This window comes from Crocodylus siamensis, chromosome 12 (genome assembly GCF_052110815.1).
Source record: "Crocodylus siamensis isolate JL-2025a chromosome 12, ASM5211081v1, whole genome shotgun sequence".
Classification (NCBI taxonomy): domain Eukaryota; kingdom Metazoa; phylum Chordata; order Crocodylia; family Crocodylidae; genus Crocodylus; species Crocodylus siamensis.
In genome coordinates, this window is record NC_143406.1 from 7,097,092 (window position 1) to 7,113,159 (window position 16,068).

General features: G+C 48.2%; 2 protein-coding genes across 2 annotated transcripts; one reads left to right on the forward strand and one right to left on the reverse strand.

The window, feature by feature from the left end:
* Nucleotides 1–1,504: 1,504 nt before the first annotated feature.
* Nucleotides 1,505–4,884, reverse strand: CPTP (ceramide-1-phosphate transfer protein). Its single transcript, XM_090023789.1, has 2 exons — nucleotides 4,647–4,884; nucleotides 1,505–4,009 (listed from the first exon to the last, which is right to left on the reverse strand). The coding sequence occupies exons 1-2, from the start codon at nucleotides 4,766–4,768 to the stop codon at nucleotides 3,487–3,489; spliced, it is 645 nt and encodes a 214-aa protein (XP_089879915.1). The 5' UTR covers nucleotides 4,769–4,884; the 3' UTR covers nucleotides 1,505–3,486.
* Nucleotides 4,885–4,974: 90 nt separating this feature from the next.
* INTS11 (integrator complex subunit 11) lies at nucleotides 4,975–16,002 on the forward strand. Its single transcript, XM_090023785.1, has 17 exons — nucleotides 4,975–5,130; nucleotides 5,243–5,340; nucleotides 5,542–5,615; nucleotides 6,003–6,231; nucleotides 7,416–7,514; nucleotides 7,625–7,659; nucleotides 8,154–8,292; nucleotides 8,465–8,529; nucleotides 8,783–8,972; nucleotides 9,366–9,449; nucleotides 10,693–10,782; nucleotides 11,470–11,632; nucleotides 12,434–12,541; nucleotides 13,297–13,358; nucleotides 14,155–14,297; nucleotides 14,858–14,987; nucleotides 15,796–16,002. The coding sequence occupies exons 1-17, from the start codon at nucleotides 5,103–5,105 to the stop codon at nucleotides 15,859–15,861; spliced, it is 1,803 nt and encodes a 600-aa protein (XP_089879911.1). The 5' UTR covers nucleotides 4,975–5,102; the 3' UTR covers nucleotides 15,862–16,002.
* Nucleotides 16,003–16,068: the final 66 nt, after the last annotated feature.

The following is a 16,068-nucleotide window of genomic DNA, read 5'->3' on the forward strand; positions in this document are numbered from 1 at the left end:
ACAGACAGGAGGAATCTCAAACACTTTTTCTCTTTAAGTCTAGGAGACTGTGGCCCACGAACCTCTGAACCTCACTCGATTGTTGCTGGACTATGCTTGGGCAGGCAGCTTCATTGTGCAGTGGGAAAGTAAGTGGTGCTGCTATTTTTTACAAGAGATGTTGGGCATATTTCTCTCCTATGGCATTGCTACATCTTTAATGGAAATAAGGGGTATGTTTTAGAGCATGACAGTGCATCTACTTTAGGACCAAGGTTTCTCCATCAGCTTCACATCACGGGAAGACTGATCATATGAGAACCTCTGGACTTAGCCCCCAGGTCCACTGCTCTTTTTATTTGCTCAGCTTTTATTTATGCCCCGGTATTAATGTAAAGCAGAGGTGCTAGTCTTCGCTTCTGGACTGAAACGCTGCTTTCCTTAAGTGGTTTAGGGATGTGATGTTGGGTTCATTCCTGTGTTGTCTCACCTTGTGAGAACAAACTAAATTGTAGGCTTCCTGAGCTGAAGTGGAAGTTATTGTACACTGCTTGATGGCAGCAGCGCAAGCTCCTTACTGAGGTTTCTTTGAACCATTGTCGCCCCTTCCAGAAAAGTCCAGGGTGCAAAGGTAGGAACAGGAGCAGTGTGAATCAGAGTTCATGGTTCAAGTGTGCAAGGTAGATTTGAAGACTAAGCACAAATTTGTGGGGGAGCAGGAGTAATTTAGCACGTGGCTGATTCAAGGGCAACGTGCATAGAAGCAGCAGATAGCTGCTCAGTTCTTCAGCCTCCTCTTCCAAAATGTTCAGCTAGTAAGCTCCCTCTGGTGTACTAGTGCACTCATTGCAACCAGATTTTTTTTTTGATCTAATAAAAAGGTAAGTCACAAAAAATTATCAGCTCTGAACTAAGAGTTCTGCATTTCTCGTTGCAACCTGACTTTAAAAAGGAGCATTCATCCCTGCAGTTGTAGTTCTGCTTGTCGCGCAACAGTCCCTGCTTCAAAGTGGGCCACCAAACCCTCTGGTAGCTTGGGCCCTGACCTGCAGACAGGCACATTCAGAAGTCAGTGGGGATCTGCACCAATTGCCAGGCTCCACCATCAACGAGCAGTCATGAACAGAGGCAAGGGGAGCTGAAGTGGCCAAGAGATCTTAGACAAGCGGCAGAGTGCACCGAGCAAAGGACAGTTGCAGTGCTGAAAGCTGCGCAGTTCTCATTTAGCAGCACACGCACGGAGGAGCCGGCTAGAGATGTTACCGAGACGGCAGCCGGGAGCTTGCCTTGTGTATTTTTGTAAGAGTGCGTTTCTGAAGCAGCCCAATATATAAACCGCCTACCCCGAATAAAAAAAGGAGAATTAGTATAAACAGCACACGGAGATGTAGCACCGACAGGCCGACTGTAATGGGAAAAAACAAGGCAAGTAAGTTATGTTTCAACTCCTGCCCTTAAACTTTTGGTCTGACAAGATGAGTACTTAGCTTGGACATATCAAGGGAGAACAAACAAACCACCTGTACGTGGTAAAACTGCTGTCTTTGTATTAGTCCCACGGAACACAAACATTACATTCATTTCCAGGCAATACATGGCACAAAACCCATCAATAAGCAACACAATATGCCCCCAAAGCACCAGCTGCCTCTCATCAGGAGAAGCTGAACTGAGAAAGTTTTTATGCTGGCTATCACAGAATAAAACATCCCCGAGTGTTTCTTAAAAGGTGGCACATGGAGCTACCTGGATTGTCTTCATGCATAATTTGCTCCATGGCACTGTGTTCAAAAGCAGCATTTTTAAAAGGTCAAAAATCTTCACGTGGAAGGAGAATAACACATTTCACAGAGCTTCCTTAGAGCATGGACACACACCTACCATGGTTAAGAGGTATTTATTATGGCTGGCACTGGACAGGAAAGCCTTCCTTTTCCAAGTCCCTTAGCTAAACAGTTTTCCATAGAGAGACACCAATCAGCCAGACAGAGGTGCTTTCTACAAACTTCAGTTAAGGGTTTGGTCTCATTTGTAATCAACACACTAAGCTGCTAATTACCCAGCTGCTCATGCTTTGCATTAAGCCAAAGGTCACACAGGCCTTCCAACATCTGAAAGAGGGAGGCATTCCTGTATGACAGCGCTCTGTGGGAGCAAGTTATTTTATGTAATTTAACAGACAATAATGTTAACTAGACTGAACCCTGTGAGGTAACACTGAATTCCTGTGTCCCACAGGATAAATCAGCAGGCATTTTAGTGTCTAGGGTTATTCTGTTTTAGTGTTTTTCAGAACACAGGTCGTGGTAGTGGCTCTCAGGATACAAAACACATCCAGGGCTTTCCAAATTCAAGTACACTGCCTTATTTACATGTCCCTTCTTATTTATCCTATACTTTAGCAAACGAGAATCCACACTAAAATAGCAACAGAACTTGCATAAATATTTGCCTTTTGTTTAAAACCTAACATTTAGTTGGTCTGGAAACCATTACAGCTTTGGCGAGAGGTGGGGGAAGAAGCTGCACACACTGATTTGATATACAACACAAGTTACAATCAGCCCAAGGCATTTTGTTTCTCCAAGCCTCCAGCATTCCCTTTGTTTCCTCAAGCTTATTATATTGTTATGCAGCCTCTATATATACAGTCCTCAAAATGCATAAAACTCTGCACAGTTTTGTAGTTTAGTATCATGAGGAAGCTGCTTTAGTGTATGCCACAAGTTAGAACAGCAAAGAGCAAGAGGGGATAGAAAGAAGGAATAGAAAAGGATTCCCTGCTCTGACATGCCTGCATAGAAACGAAGAGACAAATACGTTACAGTATCACAGTTCAATGCTCCTGAACTCTTTTTGAGTGGAGGGGAAAGCAGAGGAGAACACGCAAGAATGATCTGCTATTAATGACAAACAATTTTCAAGGAGATCTAAGCTCAACTGCTTCTTCCAAGAGAAAGCATTACAGTTACCAGAGCCCAGGAATAAAAGTGCATCAAACTAAAGAGCAAAATTCAAGGCTCTGGTATGTCCCAAGGATTTCTCCCTTGTCCCTGAACAGGAGGATGAACAGACCTCCCCAGCGTTCCTGCTTCAAGGTAAAAATTAAGTGATCCGTCATTTCTGGGTCCTACATCCAGTTTTCTAAAGAACTAGAAAAAAAAAAAATCAGATAAAGTTTGGAAAGGAACCCAAGGGACAGGAGAGAGATGAAGGATCCCTTGAAGCACGAGCAATAGCATATAGCTTTGGAATGATCTCTCTTTCTTTCAACAAAACAGAAGCCAAAACATGGATGCTATCATGAGACAAGAAAAGCACTCAGATTTGGCTGCAGTCTATTAGCAATATATGAGAGGTGACAGTGGAACAGAAGAGGAAAGACCCCAAGCTTTAGTGCATATCAGCAGGTTCTAGTTTACACGTGTGCACAGCGATAAGGAGCGTGGGTCCCTGCATGTCACACTACCGAGACAATGCAATCAAACCCCACCCTCTTCCCCCCCATCAAGGAAGGTCGAGCATTTTATGCTTTGCATACAGCTCCTCTGTGATCTCATAGACTTTGCAGACATAAGGTAAGGCTTCCCCCAGCATATCTACCGCCTCCTCGGGAGTGCCAAGATTCATGTTTTCCAGGAATGCATTTCGGGTGGGCAAAGCACAGAAAGCCAGTATGGCGGCCTTGCGAATAACCCAGGGGTGGTAGTTTGCTAAGGAGGCATTGTACGAGTTTGTGCAGATCACAGACGTCTTGGAGTCCTCTTGGCTGGTCCTCAGCCCCTCGAGAAACATCTGCAGCCAGTGAAGGGCTCGGTGGAGGCGCAAGATGGTCCGGCAGCCTGACTCTGGGCACTCCCCTCGGTTTTTGAGGCCAACCAGGCCGTTGGCCAACTCGTACTCCACCATGGACTGAAGAGTCTCGTATCTCTCCTGCTGGTCGCTGCTGCGGTACTTCTCCATGATCTGTATTTTGGTCACCGCGTCTTTTGACACGAAGGAAAAAATCGTGCCCAGGCTGTTCAGAAACCTACCATCAAACCACAAAAACCTCATTATGCAACAGGAAGAGGGAGTTGGAGAAACGCTGCTGAAACAGCAGCAACAGCAATAGAAAAAAACCCAAAGCTCTGAGATTGCATTAGTGGCCTGGCCCCTAAACTCCACTCATACAGGAAAATACAGCAGCGCTGTCTCTTGAGCAGAGCGGCACAGCCTTTGTAGACTCCTGGCTGCTTCCCATCACACCCATGGGCTCAGCAGCTCCCCATTTCAGAGGCTCAGTTATTTATTACTGTATTTACCTGCTTGAGGAGGAGCTAAAACAAAGGAAGAGCAGCAGATGGGGGGGGCAAACACAAAGCCGGGGGAGTCTATTTGGGGCAGAAAAAACCCCTCCCCCCCACTGTAGGGGTGGGGGATAAGGAACTGGTGTGTGCGGTGTGTATGATAATACAGTAGGACTTAGCAGAAGGTACGCGGGAGAATACGGTACCTGCAGGGAGGCACGGATGTACACGGGAGATTACGGTACTAGGAGAGAGGGGCATGCATATGTATCTAGGAAAATATGGTACTAGGAGCGAGGTAGTGCACGCGGGAGAATACGGTACCGGAAGGGAAGTGCGCGTGCAGGCGGGAGAATGCGGCCCCGCACCCCCGCTTACCTGATGAGCCCGTTCCAGCCGCGCAGGTAGGGGTCCATGAGTACGGTCTGCTCCGCCGTGAGGCAGGCCCGGAAGGCGGCCAGCACCTCCCGCAGGCAGAAGCCGTCCTGCCGCTCAGCCATGGCCTTGCCCCTGAGCACTCGCACCCGGCGTTTCCCACCCCTCCGCGCCAGCCAATCACCATCGAGTTCTCTTCCGCACTGTCGGGTGCAGGGCGACGGCGGCACTCGCTATTGGCTGCAGACCCGGAAGTCGCGTCTGACTTGTGGATCGTCAGATCGACTGCCGGGGGGGTCGTTAGCGCCTGCGCAGCAGACCGGCGGCACTCAAGCGGCCTTGACCCGGAAGTGAAGGAAGCGGGGTCCCTGTCTCCGGCGGCCCGTGACCTGGAAGCGAAGGGTGCAGCTAGGGTCCCTGTCTGCTTGGCGACGCGGCCTGGTGCCCCCCGGCCCGCTAATGCCTGAGATTAAAGTCACCCCCCTGGGTACGCTGCGGTGGGGCTTAGGAGCGCCCGCAGCCTTGCGCCGGGCGGGCGGGGAGAGGTGGGCGCAGCGAGGCTGCCGTGATTGATGCACCTGCCTCTTGTCCTTGTCCAGGGGCCGGCCAGGACGTGGGCCGCAGCTGCATTCTGGTGTCCATCGCGGGCAAGAACGTCATGCTGGACTGCGGCATGCACATGGGCTACAACGACGATGTGAGTTGGGCTGTGGCCTTTTTGCCATCCTCTTCCCTTGCTCTGCCGTCCCCTCCCCCTGAAACCGTCCCCATTTGTGCTGGTGGCAGTCTCCGTGATCGCCCTGTCGCGGACTCCTGACGTGCTGGACACGGCCATTTGTTTAATGACGTTGACAGCCAGCTTTGTTGATTGTGGATGACCTGCTTTTCTGTCCTGCAGAGGCGCTTCCCCGATTTCTCCTACATCACCCAGAACGGACGGCTGACGGACTTTCTGGATTGCGTCATCATCAGGTGAGAGACCTTGCAGCCCCCTTGCGATCCAGGTGGAAAGAGAGGTGCTTCGGAGGCACTTCTTGACCGTTCAGAACAGCCCCCTCCCATGATGACCAGTGCTAGTAATATCTAACGGTGTTAGTAATTCACCGTTAGTAATACTTAATAGTATTAGTGCTGGTAATACCTAACAGTTGGTAGATGGTCTAACGCCTGTGCATCGCGCATAGCTCTCTCAGCACTTGAAAAACATGAATGTTTAGCAGGCCTAATTTAATGTACATTTATATAATACAATACTTGTGTGTCTGTAATGTCTCTCAACACCCGGAGTGGGGTAGGACCTGGAAAAGTCTGACTCAAGGCCCCTGGGTTATACCTCTTATTCTGCACGTCCCTTTGCAGCCACTTTCACTTGGACCACTGTGGAGCTCTGCCATATTTCAGCGAAATGGTCGGCTATGATGGACCCATATACATGACGCACCCCACCAAGGCCATCTGCCCCATCCTGCTGGAAGACTACAGGAAAATCACCGTGGATAAGAAAGGCGAGACCAACTTCTTCACTTCCCAGATGATTAAGGATTGCATGAAGAAAGTGGTAGCTGTCCACCTTCACCAGACCGTCCAGGTGAATGACCCACCTTGGGCGCTGCTGGTGTAAACCATTTGGCCCAGTCAAGGAGCAGGACTGTTTTTGTCTCTTTGTCCCAGCAGCCCAGAGAATCATAGAAAATTTGGGTTGGAAGAGACTTCAGGAGATCATCTAGTATAGTCCAACCCCCTGCTCAAATTACAACCATCCCCAGCTAGGTCATCCCAGCCAAGGCTTTGTTTAGGCCGGGGATCTCAAACTGTGGGTCAAAACTGAGCAACTTAAAAGGGGGCTGCAAACTTCCCAGGGGATATGCGCAGTGACGCAGAGTAGCGGATGGCGGCAGTGGCTGCTGCGTGTGAGTTCCCTGTCCTCCGTCACTGCCACCTAGCACTTGGGGTTGCAGTATCACAGAGTTTGAGAACCCCTGGTCTAGGTGGCTCTTAAACCTCCAAGGATGGAGATTCCACAACCTCTTTGGGTCGCTTATTCCAATGTTTTACTATCCTCCTAGTGAGAGAGATTTTCCTAATATCTAACCTAAACTTCCCTTGCTGTAACTTGAGCCCATTGCTCCTTGTTCTGTCATGTGCCACCACTGGGAACAGTCCAGCTCTGTCCTCTTTGCAACCTCCCTGCAGGGAGTTGAAGGCTGGTATCAAATCCCCCGTCACCCAAGGTCAGGGTACATCTGCATTACAATGTGGTCAGATAAACCTGAACTAGCTTTACGCTAACTGGCTTAGGCATTACCAGCAGAATAGCTGCAGCAACCCACAGCTGGAAGCAGACCGTGTCCAAGTATTTACTCTGTTTCTTGGGTTGTACAGCATGCATTAGAGCTCTGTGCTTCTGTGCCTACACTGCTAAAGGCTCCTGTGTTGCAGTCTAGACATGTTTTTAGACAGAGGGGTAGTGCCCAATGAGAAAAGAAGGCACAGAAATCTTCTGAAACACCACTGTGTTGGGATCGTCTGCCCTAGCTGCCAGGCTTGCTCTTACTCTTCAAGATTTGTTCTGACTTCGGGGGTTCAGTGATGCCTGTCACTTTCCCTTTGCAGCCCCCAAGGTGTGCGAAGGGTTTGATATGGAGCACTGTCAGTGAAGAAGCAGAGCAATTAAATCAGTTGTTTTCAGGGTCGCATGCCCCAGCTTATGAGTTTTGCTTCCCAATTGAGACCAAGCCTCTTTTGGATGCCAGTGGACATCTTTCCATGTAGGTGGATGACGAGTTGGAAATCAAGGCATACTACGCTGGCCATGTGCTGGGAGCAGCCATGTTCCAGATCAAAGTTGGCAGCGAGTCTGTGGCGTACACAGTAAGTATCCAGATAAATATTTTATGGACACTCACGTCTCTAATGGGATATGCCCAGTTACCTTTGAGGCAGTAAATGGGTCCCTTTAATCTTTTCTCTTTTTCCATTAGGGGGATTATAATATGACGCCAGACAGACATTTAGGGTAAGTGAGAAATAGTCACCATTAATTGTATTGGGGCTGCTACAGATTGGGGGATTGTATTGGCAGGTCCTGTTAACCCGTGGGAATTTATTTGTGATGATTCCACATTCTTTGGTGGGAGACTAGACCACTTAATGCCTTCCCTGCTGGGAAGATAAATGACATTTTCGATTGCTGTGCTAAATAGGTTTCTAATGATGTCTCAGGATAGAGGTAAATGCAATGCTCTTCACTCTGGCATATGGTCATATTGATTCCTTTGTCAAGATTGCACAGCCTTTGAATTTGAGTAGTCCATACGTTGCTTCGTTGTCACAGTACGTTTTAAATGTGTTTGACCTTCTAGTGGTCCACACTTTTTTTTGTGCCATGGTTTCCTCAGCTGTAAATGGAGGCTGTTGACATCTGTTTTGAGAGCTGTGGGGGCTGTGTATTCCTTGTTGTCGTTATTAAATGGTCTTTTTTTTTTTTTTTTTAATTTGGTACTGCTTTAGTGCTGCTTGGATTGATAAGTGTCGCCCTGATCTATTGATCTCAGAGTCCACCTATGCCACCACTATCAGAGACTCCAAGCGCTGTCGGGAACGAGACTTCCTGAAGAAGGTTCATGAAACTGTGGAGAGAGGAGGGAAGGTGTGTTACGTGGCAAAAGCTAACTGGGGCTCCCCCAGCCCTGTGGGAGATGTGGGCTCCTTGGGGAATGAGAGGAGCCCAGAGATGCTTGTTGGGAAGCAGTATCTCTGCTGCATTGATTTGTTTGCAGTCATTGAGGGTATCATGGCCTAACTCTGCATCTCATCGGCAGGTCCTTATCCCGGTGTTTGCTCTGGGACGTGCCCAAGAGCTCTGCATCTTACTGGAGACTTTCTGGTAAGCATCAGCTTCACCCTTTTCATACTGGATTAGAGCAGACATCCCATTTGTTTCTCTGCAAGTTATTGATGAGAGGCTGCACGTTGGTATGACCGGGATATTGATCAATGATCCCCACCTCCCTTCTGTGAGGGTGTGCATAGAAATTTAGGGTAGTGGGACTGACTCTTGTGTGCACAGAGGGAAGAGCCCAGTGGTGCTTGCCAGAAGCAGCCAGGCCTGACTGACTGACTTGTTTCTCTTCCCAAAGGGAAAGAATGAACCTGAAGGCCCCGATTTATTTCTCCACCGGTCTCACGGAAAAGGCCAATCATTACTACAAGCTCTTCATCACGTGGACCAATCAGAAGATTCGCAAGACTTTTGTCCAGAGAAACATGTTTGAATTCAAACATATCAAGGCTTTTGACAGGGCCTTTGCTGACAACCCTGGGCCAATGGTATGTGGTTAGGAAGGTTATAGAACAGAGGGGCTGGGATAGGAACCACTTCAGTACCACTGCAGGCCTGGCTTAGCAAAGAAACTCACCCGTGTTATGGGGCTGAGCATCCGCAGCTCCTGTTATCAGTGAAAGGCTTAGAAGGAAATGGAAATTTTGAGGAATGAGGTTTGGTGGAAAGTAATTTCCACTGAATTCGATTAGGTTAAACAAATCATGTGCAAAATACAAGTGCAGAGTGCGTACTGCACTGTGTGAGAGCTGGTACAATACAGGGCCAGAAAAGGCATTTCCTTGTTCATGTTTGAAATGCTGTCTCTCAAAACTGCTTTTAAACTGCGGAGAGAAATGGTCTTTTGGGTGTGGTAGCTTCTAAGCATGTGTTCTGTCTAGGTCGTATTTGCAACTCCAGGCATGCTACATGCAGGACAATCCCTACAGATCTTCCGGAAATGGGCAGGAAATGAAAAGAACATGGTAAGAAAGCTCTGTGGCTTTGAATGACACCTGTGTGAATGCTGCATGGCCCACACAGTTTTGGGAATAAGCTGTGTATCTAATGGGGTAAGAATAGCAGGAGACTCTTTCAGGCGAGTCTTTCTGAAGAATCCATCCACTAACGGTAATAATAATTATAACCCCTGACTGGCTGCTGTATTGTGTACTAGCAGCATGATTTCAGAATAGTGGTGCTTACAGATCAAACTGTAGCTCACTGAAATGCACTGTTCCTCCCCAGGAGTCAAACTGTGACCAGCGGGAGAAGGTTAAGACCTAGTTTGTTGGTGCATATCAGTGAATATGACGCACTTGGTTCTGGTGCTAACATTTAACCTCCTCAAAGTCACCAGCTGTGTCTTGACTCCAGATTCCAAAGGTGGAGAGAGGAGATGATGATGTGTGAAGAAGAACACATTATTCATCCCCACAGACACTGCATGTGAGCTGTGCATGCTTTGCAGACCGGGTTTCCATTTATTTCAGTGGAGGCCAGGACTCGCATGTGTGCTGTTTGGGCAAGTAACCATGGGGGATAACTTTGGAAAGCAGCCCATGTTTCTAAAGCCATCCTGTTCTGAGGCTTTTAGGGGAGCCTGCAGAGAGGTACTGTTCATTTGGCTGCAATCTTTTCATGTAAAGCAATAAGGGAACACTCCTTGACTGAGACTGTGTAAAGCTCTTTTTTCCTACTGGGTATTCCAGAGGTCTTTGAAAGAGGCCTTCCTTTAAAGAGACCCCAATGAACCTGCACGATTGATCTGGTCTCTACGGGCATGGGGAGAAGGGAATCCCTTGAGGAATGACCAAAAGTGCAGGTTTTATCAACTCTAGCTGTTAGGGTTCTTAATCTGTGACATTAGGAGGTGCCTCAGAAACGAGGAGCATTGCAAGATGCTTTTGCTGGGAGTTTATTTTCAACCCTACTTGCATTCTTTTGATGGTATCCCCTGAGACACCTGTCTTAGCTGGTAACAAGCCTTGGTTAGCAACACACATTCTAACAGAAGCCATCTTTTGTTTTATTCTCAATGCTTCTTTCATCCCTGAGGATTTTGCCAGGAAGAATGCAGGGAGGGAACAGTTAAACTGAACAGAGAGTAGCAGAGGCTGTGGTGGACAGGCTCAGAACCATGGACACTTCCATCATGACTAACACCTGGGTAATTCTGCAGCTCAGGTCGTATGCAGGGGTGATGTATTTTTCTGGATTCCTTCCTAGGTCATCATGCCAGGCTACTGTGTGCAAGGAACTGTGGGCCACAAGATCCTGAGTGGGCAGCGGAAGCTGGAAATGGAAGGGAGGCAAATAGTAAGTGACTGTGACCAGACTGAGCTTTTGGGGAAGCTCTTCAAAGACGGGCAGCTACTAGGCCCTGCTGGCCATGGGTGACACTTATAACCTTACTACCTTCTGTCCAAGAAAACCTCAGTGTTGGTTGTTAGGCTGAGAAATGTTTAAACAGGAGGGATTATTCAACAGATTTCTTTCCTTGTGTTCGCGATCATTTGCCCCCTTCTGCATATGGCCTGGCAGCTGTAGATTGCATAAGCAATAGCACTGCAGTAACTCTTAAGTCTCTTAAGTCACTGAAAAGCCAAATTCTGGGGATTTTAGCATGGGTGGGCAACTATGCTGTGTCCAGAAGAGGTTTAAATCCCCTGTAACCAGAGAGGTAGCCAGCCTGTGGGCTTTGTGCAGAAGGGGGGGATGAAAAGTGTTAATTGCAGTCCTTACATGCTGATACACTGTTGCATAGTTGAACCAGTGCTGCAGGGCACAGTCTGATCCTGTAAAACATGGAGTGCTCCCGGCACAATGCCCCCCAGTGAAGCTGGGAATCAGGCTGCTTCGCCTGACCAGCTTCCTGCCATGTGGGATTTCTGTTCACTCCCACAGCGTTGTGTGCGTCAAGAGCCCTATGCTACTTCCTGCACGGTGTGGAAGTCATACGATTCCCGATGATCAGGGGCTGGGTTTGTGTGCTTCTCGCTGCAGCTGGAAGTGAAGATGCAGGTGGAATACATGTCCTTCAGTGCCCACGCCGATGCCAAGGGCATCATGCAGCTGATCCGCCAGGCTGAGCCACGCAATGTGCTTCTGGTCCATGGGGAGGCAAAGAAGATGGAGTTCCTGAAGCAAAAAATTGAACAGGAATTTCGTACGTACCATTTGTGGGGCAGATGGAGCGTGGAAGCGGGGAGGGTGTGACTGATTGGAGCATGGATAGTTTCCTGTGCTGCTGGCCCCTCTCAGACCAGTTGTGAAGATGCTTGCTGTCATGTATAGTAAGCCCCTGCTGTTGCTTCACTGAGGAGCAGGGAGTGTGTGTTGTCTGTGTGGTGTTACAGATTTATTTAAAATTGTGTTTCCTAAAGCCAGAACAGAGATGTGGAAAGGAAAACGAAGTGCTTTTGTGTCCATATTTCTGTGCTAAAGACCGGGCAAGCACTGGAGACAAACCAGACTTTTTTTTTTTTTTTAAATCAGTGACTCCTAAGTGCAGGTAGGATAGAGAGCTCCTCACATAGCTCTCTGGACATTCCTTTTTGGGCAGTTTTAGATGCCTTCCCTAGCACTGGCTTGCTTTTATTCCGTCTGCCAGCTTTGCTGTAGTCTGTCTGCAGCCTGTGATCTCAGCTGTCACTAGCCCATAGGTTCAGAGTGGGCAGTTCTCCAAAAGAAGCCCTGCATAATGCATTGATGAGGAGTCAGTAGGTAGTGGCCTTCCCTTTCAGTGGGTCTCTGCCCTCTTCCATGTTAGAATTAAGAGTCAGGCCCTGGTATGTCATAGGTGCCCTGGGAAGTCTCATTGCATGTACAGGAGTGTTAGCCTCACTGTGCCACACTCACCAGGTTGAGGAACAACGCGTCCTGCATATACAATGCAGAGCCCTTGATGATGCTGAAAGGGGGAGGCTCTGTGTGAATGTCCCTCCAATCCTCTTTGCTGTTAATACAGATGTGAACTGTTACATGCCTGCGAATGGAGAAACTACTACGTTTTTCACCAACCCCAACATCCCCGTGGACATCTCCCTTGGACTGCTGAAGAGAGAGACTGCACTAGGTAACAGATGGCTGCCATGGAGTTCCTGCTGGTGGGGCCCAGTGACTGGATTGTATTTATTTTTGTATTACTGAATGAGTGTTCCCTGGATTGTGAACGGTTAGATGCACATCTTGCTGCGGTTGTTTGACCCCAGTATTGTTTCCTGCCATGGCGGGGGGTCGGACTAGATGATCTACTCAGGTCCCTTCCGACCCTAGAAACTATGAAACTGAGGGGGGCATTTCCAAGATCCTTGTATAACTGAGTTTTATCAGGGCTAGAGTTTGCAAGGGGCTTCCAGAGAGTTGCAGTGGCTTCTCACCCTAGCAATATATCTCTGCATCTGGTGGATTCAGTGTGTGGGGATTTTTGTTTCCCCATGCAGGAAAGTTGGAGATGGTTGTTCAGCAGCCAGACACTGTGCAGAGATAACATGTCAGTTTGCTTCATGGGCAGATGTGTATGGACGTGTCACTTCTGCTCTGCTGAAATTCCCAGTTAAGCTGGGAGGGTGTAATGAGTGTGTGGCTGTCACACCTCCATTGCTTAAAGGTTGAACTCCATTGCACTTGTTTTTAAAGAGGGAGTGACTAGGACTTATTGGTCGGGCCCACAGAATGGGCCTGCTGTATTCCCACTGTGAGGCTGTACAAACCCTTCTGTCACCAGGGGCTCCGTGAGATCCCAAAGCACTCGACTGTTTCTATCAATGTGTCGGGTAAGCACAAGGTCATTAATGGCCATGCCCTCCTTTTCCATTGGTCCTGCTCTAGGTCCGCTCCCAGATGCCAAGAAGCCAAAGCTCATGCATGGCACGCTGATCATGAAGGATAATGTAAGTGACCAGGAGACTGTTCTGGTACTTGTCTTGTAGCCTTTCTGGCCTCTTGTCTCAGAGCCCCCCACTTTCTGTTTTTTTTTTTTCTTTTAAACAATCCCAGCACAGAGAACAGTAGAGAGGGTGCCCAATATTCTGGGAAACAGCCCAGCAGTGGCAGCTTTCCAGGTGCCATGTGGTTGTGAAGAAAATGTGGGTGTAAGAGGATTCCCAGTTTCCCTGCCATCTGCTTTGTAGAGAGGAGACGGGTGTGCCCGTGGCTATCTGGAAGTGGTCTCTGGAAACTGGGCTGATGCATCCACAGAACCATTGCCCATGAAGTTCTTCCCTTTGGCCAGGGAACTTTCTGCTTCCCCGCAGCCTCCTGCTATGCAGTGGGTGCATCTGATGGTTGGCCAGGCAGGCCATTCTTATCCTGCAACCTAACCTTGTAATTAGATGACTGGTTCATTCCACACAGGCAGTTTTTGTGAGCTTTATATCAGTGAGTAGCTTTGAGAAAAGGGGAATTGGTAAGAGAGAGAAGTACTCCCTGCTTTCTTTGCCCCCCCACACCCTGCCTCCTCAAGCAAGTAACCTTAGCAGACCCAGATCCAGCTGGCTGTTTCTGCTTGTGGCAGGGGCTGCAGTGTGCTTGGGCATTCCCAGGTGTTGGGAGAGGGACAGTCCCCACCTTGAGTTGGTTGCTTTGCTTTCATTACCATCCACAGCTAGCCATATAAAAATTTTGGGGGATTCCAGCCCAGTGTATAAGCGAGGCTGCAGCTCATAGACTTCTCCCTTCCCTCGGCAGAGCTTCCGTCTGGTCTCTCCTGAGCAGGCACTAAAGGAGCTGGGCCTTGCAGAGCACCAGCTGCGCTTCACCTGTCGTGTCCACATCCAGGACCCTCGCAAGGAGCACGAAACAGTGCTGCGGGTTTACAACCACCTCAAGGGGTAAGTGTAGCCTCAGTGCCAAACTTGGGCAGGGGCTTCTAGAGCTGTGAGCATGATTCACCTATGTTGATCCAAACCAGCACTGTGTAGGTACAGACTGTCAGTAGATAGCAAAAGGGCTGTCTGGGTTGGAAGAGGTGACTTGGGAATCCAGCTGCTAGAAGATATGATGGGTGGGCAGTGCTCATGTGAGCTAGCTAGTTTAGAGTTTCTGCAGGGGCATTTGCCCTGGTGAGCAGGCACCCCTGAGAAACTGTCTAGAATGAAGTTGGTGTCCAAAATCAGCTGGCCCAGGGTAGGAGCAGTACTCTGTGGCCCAAGAGAGTCCAAAATTGTACCTGAGGAGCTGATCTGGCTTGTTACTTCCACAGAAATCAAACTCTATAGGGAACGTAGGATAGACAGAAAGAGCAGCATTAGCAGGCTCTAAATGAGCCCTGCGTGGACTTCCTCAGGTGGTCAGTGTTGGCTCAGAGGCAGGGGGGTGGACGTTTGAGGTGCAGCTCGGGTTTATGCATAGCAGAGAACACTTACAAATATGTAATGCACCTTCTCCCTAGCATCCTCAAGGATTATTCAGTTCAGCACCTCCCTGATGGGTCTATAATGGTGGAGTCTATTCTCATCCAGGCCACAGCACATTCAGAGGATCAAGGAACCAAAGTTCTGCTGGTTTCCTGGACGTACCAGGTGAGAACACGTTTCACTTCATCAGCAAGATGTCTGCCGTCAGAGTGACTCTGTGGTTGGTTTGTCATCAGTGTTTGTGGAATGGGTGTGCCATCTTAAGGATTAGTTTCCATATGAATGTGGTTACAGCATTGCACCATCTTTGTGTGAGGGAGTACATGAGCCACTAAGCTAGGCACATTTTTCAGTATCTTGTTGGTGCATTCTCATTTACTTTTCTGGGTTGTTGCTACAGTCTAGTTTCCAGCTATCAATTCTGTGACTGATGTTTGCATGGAGAAGTCTTGTGGGCTGTGTGACAAGCTGAGTTGCGACAAATAGACATATAAACAAAGTCTGCAACTTAATGACTAGCAAAAATGCTTTCTGAAGTGAAGCTGCAGCTGAAGGAGGCGCTGTGTTTTTTCTCTTCATAGATGGAGTCTTATTTTAAGATGTGTTCACAAGTCTAGTTTCTGTGAACTTTTTTTTGAAAATCTTTGATCCCAGAGAGGAAACGCTTTCCTGAGAGCTAAGCAAAAATCAATAGTTCTTTCTCTGCTTTAAAAAGAGAGGCACTTATCCTCAAAACAGTCTCCTCAAAGGCATCTAAGCTCATTTCTGACACATGCAGGTTTTATTGCTAAGCCAGAAATGGGTTCAAGCTAGACAATCTGGCTCCCAAGTGCAAGCCCTGATAATTTGGGAGCTGCTTGGGTCTGGAACGTTGGTGTATAGCTGTGCCTAAAAAAGAGGTTCTGACTAACAGCGCAAGACCTGGGAGCCTAGAGCGTGCTGTACCATTGATTTCTTTGTTTTCTGTGTCTAGGATGAAGAACTGGGGAGCTATCTGACCTCCCTCCTGAAAAAGGGACTGCCCCAGTCAACAGGCTGAATGTCTGTAGCAAGGACGAGGAAGCTCCAGGTCTTTTTTACCTTTTTTTTTTTTTTTTTTTTTTGTACATTGTCAGAAGGGTGAAGCAGGGAAGGATGTAAATATGTAGGTTGTGTTTTTTAAATAAAAAAATTAAGTCTTTCCTCTGTCCCATGGTCTGTGCAGTTCAATATGCTCCAAGTCATCAGGCAGGGTTCTGATTTAGCA

Bases quoted from the DNA above. Each gene is read 5' to 3' on its own strand.
- CPTP (XM_090023789.1), bottom strand. From the start codon at position 4,768: ATGGCTGAGCGGCAGGACGGCTTCTGCCTGCGGGAGGTGCTGGCCGCC. The intron at 4,010-4,646 runs GTAAGCGGGGGT...GTTTGATGGTAG, and splicing joins GGCTGGAACGGGCTCATCAG to GTTTCTGAACAGCCTGGGCA.
- INTS11 (XM_090023785.1), top strand. From the start codon at position 5,103: ATGCCTGAGATTAAAGTCACCCCCCTGG. The intron at 8,973-9,365 runs GTATGTGGTTAG...TGTTCTGTCTAG, and splicing joins CTGACAACCCTGGGCCAATG to GTCGTATTTGCAACTCCAGG. The intron at 14,988-15,795 runs GTGAGAACACGT...TTCTGTGTCTAG, and splicing joins TGGTTTCCTGGACGTACCAG to GATGAAGAACTGGGGAGCTA.